General features: G+C 48.1%; 2 protein-coding genes across 2 annotated transcripts; both read left to right on the top strand.

Annotated features, from left to right (window-relative positions):
* The first annotated feature begins 230 nt into the window (after nucleotides 1–230).
* LOC132574985 (uncharacterized) lies at nucleotides 231–1,808 on the top strand. The gene is made up of 5 exons (XM_060243328.1): nucleotides 231–440; nucleotides 525–761; nucleotides 840–1,019; nucleotides 1,103–1,453; nucleotides 1,539–1,808. The coding sequence occupies exons 1-5, from the start codon at nucleotides 231–233 to the stop codon at nucleotides 1,806–1,808; spliced, it is 1,248 nt and encodes a 415-aa protein (XP_060099311.1).
* Nucleotides 1,809–4,183: 2,375 nt separating this feature from the next.
* Nucleotides 4,184–5,500, top strand: LOC132574906 (uncharacterized protein F54H12.2-like). Its single transcript, XM_060243199.1, has one exon. It carries the CDS (start codon nucleotides 4,184–4,186, stop codon nucleotides 5,498–5,500), a length of 1,317 nt encoding a protein of 438 aa, XP_060099182.1.
* The last annotated feature ends 2,517 nt before the right edge of the window (nucleotides 5,501–8,017 follow it).

The raw sequence follows: 8,017 nt of genomic DNA, 5'->3' as shown, positions 1-8,017 counted from the left end.
TCACACTTCAATGCAAAGAAATGTCGTTGTACACTATATTTGAAATGTTGCAGGCAACCACCAGTTGTCACAGGGCGTGTCCCATGCGACATTTAAATACACCAATGAGTGCAGGTGGTGCTTTCTCACGGAACTCTTTAAAACAGGGGAGACTCTCAGCCCCCCGCTCCATGGCCTGTGTTTGTTGCTTTTGGTTTCCCGACTCTGTTGAACCATCATTTTATGAAGAAATGAATGCTGTGGAGGCCGACGGGGTTCCTGCTTTGGAACAGGCTGTTCCTGAGAATATGAACTCTGGTGAAGAACCTGTTTATGAGGAGATGATGCATCTTTCACCCAAAAGCTATGGTGAGGAGCCTGGACATGATGAGGGAAAAGATGAAGCCGAGGATGAGGAAGAAGAGGAATGGGCGCGGTGTGTTCAGAATTGGGTAGAGGATGTAAGTAGCACAAAGAGAACGGGGATGCTGTTGATAGCGAGGGTGGGGCTGGAAATATTTAGAATTGTGTTTTTTCTCTTGCAGATGGAGGATGAAGGATTGTATTGGAGACTGATTGCTCAAATTATGGAATTGGCGCATAGTAGAGTGGGAACAAGCTGTTGTAAATTCTGTACAGCGATAACATATTGTCAAGAGAGTAGTTGTGTGAAAAACATGACACACAAGAAGATGGGACAGGATGAGGAAGAGGAGGCGAAGGAAGAAGAAGATGATGATGAAGAAGAAAGTATAGTGTGTGTCGAATATTACCTAGAGATGGTAAGTAGCGGCGGGAACGTTGGAAAGATCACAACAGTGCGGGGGACAGGATAAACATCGTTGTTTTTTCTCTTGCAGAACGACTATGACGATGTGAGGTGGGAACAGTTTATACAAATTGTGGAAGTTGCGCATGAGAAAGTGAATCCTTCATGTTGTGATTATTGTGGAGAAATAGCGTGGTATCAAGAACGCAGCTGGGTGAGAAAGAAAATGGAACGCCCACAACCTCCCTGCGTGCGAGATTTATATCCGGGTGTAAGTCTTTTTTATTTAAGGGGTGGGGGATGCTGATGTCTAGAAGGGAAATAGAAAGACTTAGCCACTTTTTCCCTGACAAGGTAGGGAAAACTCGAGCATATTCGGAGGTGGCGGATGTCGTCCCTGTGAAGCCGGAACCAAGTTGCTGCTGGGAATGCATGACCATATATAACATGCAATCTGTAAAGAAGGATCGTAAGGAAGATTCCCTAGCAGATGCCGAGCACGGTACCGCCTGTGATTCCGGACCGGACATGACGGATACCTCTGGAGATTCCGGAGCAGACACGGAGCATGAAGCCGCGGAAAAGGCGAGGGAACCCCCGGTTGATGAAGCGCAAACACCTGAACAGCCAACGGATGCTGATCCGGACAAGGAGGGGGAAGAAGAAGAAGACGCCCGCCCCTGCATTGAGGCTTTATTCCCTGATGTAAGTGTAATAAAACTGCACCAGCTGTGTGAATGTAACAAAGCGCTATTTGAACTAAAAAATGTGTTTTCTTCTTTGAACACAGGTGTGGGACAGACCCGTTGATTTCGCACTACTGGCCAGATGCGTTAGCGAGGAGATAAACCCAGGCTGTTGCTACCGCTGCGGACTGGTCGCCCTGTTTCAAAAGGAGGGATACGGTGCCCAAGGCGCGTCTGTAGATGTTCCAAAGTTTACGGTGTTTGAAGTAAAGGGGGCAGACCTGTGTAAATTTCTGCAAAGGAAAGTGATGGAGCGTGCTGAGAAGCAGAATCAACTCAGAGAAAAAGATGAGAATCAGAACGAGTCAGAGTGAAGATCGCATTTTTTTTTTTCTGTATATATATGCAGCCTAATAAAAAAACCTTTCATTGTGGCAAAAGTGAACAAACTGTCATGACGCGTCACGGGGATGTGTTAAAAGGGATTTATTATAATCCGCGGGAGGTTGGAAGTTTTGGGGGTATCGAGCCGTTATTTCAGGCAGCCTCTAAGAAGGGGTATAAGCTGAGCAGAAATGAGGTGAAAGAGTGGTTGGATGATCAGGACGCATACAGCTTGCATAAACCGATCAGGGTGCGCTTCAAAAGGAACAAGGTAATCGTGGGGAATGTCGACGAGCAGTGGCAGGCGGATTTGGTAGATATGCAGCAATATTTGAATTACAACGGGGGCTATAAATATATTCTGACAGTAATAGACATCCTGTCTAAATACGCGTGGGTGGTGCCTCTGAAAGACAAGGGTGGTACCGAGGTTGCAACCGCTTTTAAAAGCATTTTCAGAGGATCAGGGAGGGTCCCTCAGAAACTGCAAACTGACAGGGGCAAGGAGTTTCTCAATAAAAAAGTGAGTGCTCTGTTAAAGCAACACGGAGTTCGCCATTTTGTCACCAACAACGATGTGAAGGCGGCAGTAGTGGAGAGGTTTAATAGAACTTTAAAGACCAGGATGTGGAGATATTTTACACACAATAACACTTTTAAGTATACGGATGTGTTACAAGATCTAGTCAAAAGTTATAATCATAGTCACCACAGAACTATTCAGACGCGGCCTGTAGATGTCAAACCCTCTAACGCGCTTACGGTGTGGAGGCGCGTGTATGGTGCGGTCCTAGGGTCTCCCAAAAAAGAAACACGAGTCCTGTTTAGAAAAGGGGACCGCGTGAGGGTCTCTAGAACAAAGGGGACATTCGAGAAGGGTTATGAACAGAATTTCACAGATGAAATTTTTATTATAGAAGAGGTGGGGGGGAGGGGCGAGAGGCCCGTGTACCACCTGGTAGATTTTGACGGTGAACCGATCCTCGGGGGGTTTTACACGGAGGAGTTGCAGAAAGTGGCGCGTTGGAAAGACAGAACATACAAGATAGAGAAAATTATAAAAACCCGGACAAACAAGAAACAGAAGCAGATCTTAGTGAAGTGGAGGGGGTGGCCACCAAAATTTAACAGCTGGGTCCCGGCTGAAGACATCGTTGAACAGGATGGAAGATGACGGTTTTTACATCACGCTGCCCAGCAACGCTTCTAAGAACCTATTTCCTGAAAACACCAGTTCGGCTTTCACGGTGCGCTTGTTTAAGCCTCTGGATTTGAGGGGGGAGTGGGAAGTGGGGTTGGCGGAAATTCAGTATCCCCGCACATGGTACACAATCAGTAAGCCGCAGATGTTCCAAATCTGTACCGAGACTGCTAGAAACGAATTCCAGGTGAAGCAGGGGTATTACGAAGACGTCCGCCATATATTAGACGCCATGCAGACGGCGGTACGGAAACACGCCGACACTCCCCCCGATGTGCGTTTCCTTTATGACCAAACAACGGGGAAAACTAGATTTATCGGTTCGAGCATTACGCACTTCATCGTGGGTGAAGAATTAGCGCTGCTCCTGGGGACTCCCGCTAACGTCCCGTTCAAAAACATTCAACACGCAACAGATATTACCAAGGGGTTTAATTCTCTGTACCTATATACGGATATCATAGAACACCAGCTGGTAGGGGACACGGCAGCGCCCCTTCTACGTTGTGTTCCGATAAGAGGGAAAACTCACGATTTTGTCACAGTCATCTATGATGAGCCCCACTACGTCCCCGTCAACAAACAACACATCGAAACGATCCGCGTAGAAATAAAGACGGATCAGAATCAACACGTGTCATTCCGCTACGGCAAGGTCATCGTAAGGTTGCACTTACGACCGCGGAAAAAATGGTGATTGTGAAAGATTATGGGGACCCCGCGATGTTTAGGGGCTATTACCGTTCACAGGCCGGTTACGCTCTCCCTGGATTTCACGGTGCGCCCGTTATGTATGGGTCAGGAATTGGAGGGATTTTTCGGAGGCTTTTCCGAATGGCCGTGCCGCTTTTTAAACAAGGGGCGGCTATCGTCAAGCCGCACTTGAAAACAGCGGCTCACAATATTGCTCAAGATGTCGTGAGCCACGTGACACGTCGAGTTATGAATAAACTCGACCCCCAGGAGGGATCGGGCTTTCTGTATCTTAAAAGAAGGGGCGGCCTTAAAAGAAAACGGTCTACTACACGCGGCGGCCCCCCGAGACCCGTTAAAAGAAGCCGCGGGGGCCCCAAGAAGCAGAAAGCCTCGAGGAAGAGGGGAGGAAAGAGGAAGAAGAAGAAGAGGACTTCTCACGGGGGACTCGAAGACGCTTTATAAACGACCATGGCGTTCATACACTGCGGCTCGGAAGAGTGTGTGAAGTCGGAGCTCGATCTGTTCCAGATAGCCCCGACACAAACATGCATCGAGAAAAGTCTGTATATCGAAGTCCCACCCCTATCAGCCCTTACGGGGTCCGCACCTCTAGAGTTCTACATAGCCGGCAACGGGGAAGATTACATCGATTTAAACAATACACTTCTCTACGCGAAATGCAAAATTACTCGAGAAGACGGCACGGACCTCCCTGCTGACGCTAGAGTGGCGCTGGTGAACTACCCTATAGCATCCATATTCAGTCAGTTGGATGTGACGGTCGGAGATCGGCTGATCAGCCAGAGCAATAATTGCTACCCCTATAGGGCGATGATTGAAACTCTGCTCAATTACAGCGGGGAAACCCTAGCCACACAATTTTCAGCGGGTGGTTTTTATAAGGATACGGCTGGCCACCACGAGTCCACCATCCTGGCAAACCCCGTCAACAAGGGATTTGCCAAGAGAGCAGAACTAACGGCCGAGAGCAGGGTGATAGACCTTTTAGGTCATCTCCACGCGGACCTATTTTTTCAAGAAAAACTGCTACTAAATGGGGTGGATGTGAAAATCAAACTAACCCGCAGCAGGGACGCCTTCTGCTTGATGAGCGGCGCGGGAGACGCTGCACGTTTTAAGCTACAGTTGGATTCGGCCTCTCTCTTTGTGAAAAAAGTGAGGGTCTCCCCGGTTGTCCGACTGGCCCATGCTGAAGCGCTGATGACCTCCACAGCAAAATACCCTGTGGACCGTGTCAGCATGAAAGTGTTCAGTATCTCTGCAGGAGCCCGTGTAAGCAACCAAGACAACTTGTTTTTGGGGCAGCTCCCCAAAATGGTGGTCATGGCTCTGGTGGACAATGACGCTTTCAGCGGCAGCTTCGCCAAAAACCCTTTCCACTTTAAAGATTACAACATCAACTTTGCGGCCCTATATGTGGATGGTGAGCAGATCCCCCCAAAACCCTTCCAGCCCGACTTTGCTGCCGGGAACAACGTGAGAGAATACATGAGTTTAGTGCAAACGGCTGGGAAGCATCTTCAGGATAGGCCGCTCTTGATAGATCGTGACGAGTATCGGAACGGGTACACTCTGTTCGCCTTTGACCTCTCCCCCGATCAGGAATGTGCGGACCATTACTCCCTGATCAAAACGGGAAACCTGAGAGCCGAAATACGCTTTGCGGACGCGCTCCCCCAAACTGTGAATTTGATCGTGTACGGGGTGTTTGACAACGTCATCGAGATCAACCAAAACCGCAACGTGCTCTTTGACTATATGTAACATGGATACCGTCCAGCTAACACGCGTCTTACTAAACAATCCCCACACCCGAAAAAGCTTCTTGAACGTCTTCCCCAGCGATCAGCTGCCTGTTGAAAGGCTGTCCCGGAGGCCCGTCTCTTTAGTGGTGAACACGCATCCCCACGACCTCCCTGGAGAACACTGGCTGGCGATTTATCTCAGCGACCCCGGGACCTCCGAGTTTTTTGACTCATTCGGCAACCCACCCTCTAGCCCCCTCTTTCCCCGCACCATAATGGACTTTTTAAACAAGAATTCTAACGAGGTGCGCTTCCAGAGGAACCGTCTCCAAGGTTCAACGTCTAACACATGCGGACAACACTGCCTGTTTTTTCTTCACCACCGCTGCAAGGGCGCCCCATTTAACGAGATTGTGAAGATGTATTCTCCCACCCCCGAACTGAATGACAGGATGGTCGCGAGTTTTGCAAAAAGCACCCTGAAGAATTCACGGGCTTTACAAAACATGTACACCCCTACCCAAACATGTGTTTCTTGTGGTCCCCCCTAATAAAAATATGTTGGAATATTAAAATGGAGTAAGCGTGTGTGTGTCTTTTGTCCATAAAATACTCAGAGGCGAAAGGTTTGCATTTACAAAATTTATTCTTCCATAGTCAACCACGCAGGATGCCTTTTTTGTCTTTTAGAAGAAATAAGGAGGGGTGAAATTTTTTGTTTTTTAGAAGAAATTACAGGCGTGCGCTTTAAAGCCGGAGGCTGAGGGCTTTTCAGGTCTTCCAGCATTTTTCTAGCCGCCGGGGTGCCCGCCACTGAAGAGGGGACGTTGAGTTCGGCCAGAGCCCTCATAAACACGTCCAGGCCTTTAGGCGATGGGGCGGAAGAGGGCGGACGAGTCTGAGTAATAGCCTTGACCAAGTCAAGCATATGGCTTCCAGCAACAGGGGTCCCTCTGTAGAGAAAAGTTCCCCTTTCATCCCAAGAGGCAATTTCTTTGTTTTGATCCATTTTCTTCAGCAGCACAAGGGCGTTGTTCCTGTTTCGATGCGGTAGATTCTCTATCACCTCTTCAAAAACCGTCGCATTTTTTTTATCGGCGTCGGATGTTAACACAGGTTGCGGGAAATACAGATCCAGCTTAGTTTTCTCTTCCTCGCCCATTCTGATGTGGGTGAGATATTTCTGAAGGAGAGAAGCGTAGGCCTTGGCCTTCTGGTATTCGGACAAATCCCCCCTCTCTAGAACCGTTTTCATCTCATTGTCTAGAGAGTGCACAACCGCGTGCCTGATGGGTTCGCTCTCAGGGGGCCGCTGAATAGTTAGACGATCTAGCTGCTGGCTAGGGACCAGGTACATCTTCTCCGCATGATCCATCAGGAGGGTGTTAAAAAGCTGGTGAGCAAGGGCAGAACAAAACCCAGCAAGGATCCTATAAAACCCCCCTGTTGTCTCACCAGTTTCTTCTTCTTTGTAAGGGGAGTCTTAGAGCTGCTCAGGGTTTTAATCAGGGACCGTTTTTTTCGCAGGACAGTCTTCTGCCGCTGTGACAGGGGGATGACGCCTTTTAGCGTATTTAAAGCTATCTCCCCGATCGCCTTTATTAAATCGTTTGGAGCGGCGCACAGAATAGCATTCCTCAGATGAGGGGGTGATTTGGAGATGAGTCTCAGGAGACTCCCGTTTCTTTTTAAGCAGGCTGACATGCTTCCTCCGTGCCAGGCTGACGCTCCTTAAAAGCCCCGCGGAGTTGAGCGTCAGCGCCTTTTATTCCCCCCTCCTGTTTTTTTAATAACATAGCAGACCGGGAGGTCTGGGGGAAACATCCCTGTACGAAGTCTGTAAGATTCCGGCGTTGTCGCGTTTAAATCCACCATCAGGTAGCCGAAGGGCTTCCCCGTGGCATCTTCATAAGCCTCCATAAAAAAGGCAGCTTTCCCTGGATACATCTGTCTGGCTAAAGTCGCTATCTGTAATTTATCTCTAGGGTTTTTAAATAACACCATGTACTTGGTGTTCAGATTGATGGTTCTGCTGCTCTTCCCCTGGCAGAATAGATTCTGCACGATGTAAATAATACTCAGATTTCTGTGATGAACGTATTTGGTGAAAGCGTTTTCGATTTCGCCGCTGTCGGAAGCACACGCCATCAGATCATCCACAACGACGAGGTTTATTTTATTAACAGGTAGCAATTCATTATCATTCAGATTGGAGGGCAAACCCTCTACAAACTTTATAAAAGGATAGCGTCGGAGCAATTCTTCATACAACGGCTGCCAGCATGCGTAAAACCACACAATATTTTCAGGCATGACAGAAAGCGTAGACTTTGCGTTCACAAGTAAATTTTTTATAAAATAGCTTTTCCCGCAATTGCTGGGTCCTGCCAAGATGGCCGAGAAAGGGTGACGCCACCTCGTATCCATTTTAATAACCGTAGGGCAGACTCTTAAACCCCTCCCTGAGCACGCGTTTGTCATAAACAACCTTCAGAGTTTTTTTAAGAAGTTTTGTTTTAATAACAAAGTTCTTTTT

Source organism: Heteronotia binoei, chromosome 1 (assembly GCF_032191835.1).
Source record: "Heteronotia binoei isolate CCM8104 ecotype False Entrance Well chromosome 1, APGP_CSIRO_Hbin_v1, whole genome shotgun sequence".
In the NCBI taxonomy this organism is placed as follows: Eukaryota; Metazoa; Chordata; class Lepidosauria; order Squamata; family Gekkonidae; genus Heteronotia; species Heteronotia binoei.
The sequence above is the reverse complement of the archived record's forward strand: the minus strand, read 5'-3'. Positions and strand labels throughout refer to the sequence as shown.

Bases quoted from the DNA above. Each gene is read 5' to 3' on its own strand.
- LOC132574985 (XM_060243328.1), top strand. From the start codon at position 231: ATGAATGCTGTGGAGGCCGACGGGGTTCCTGCTTTGGAACAGGCTGTT. The intron at 441-524 runs GTAAGTAGCACA...TTTCTCTTGCAG, and splicing joins TTCAGAATTGGGTAGAGGAT to ATGGAGGATGAAGGATTGTA. The intron at 1,020-1,102 runs GTAAGTCTTTTT...TTCCCTGACAAG, and splicing joins TGCGAGATTTATATCCGGGT to GTAGGGAAAACTCGAGCATA.
- LOC132574906 (XM_060243199.1), top strand. From the start codon at position 4,184: ATGGCGTTCATACACTGCGGCTCGGAAGAGTGTGTGAAGTCGGAGCTC.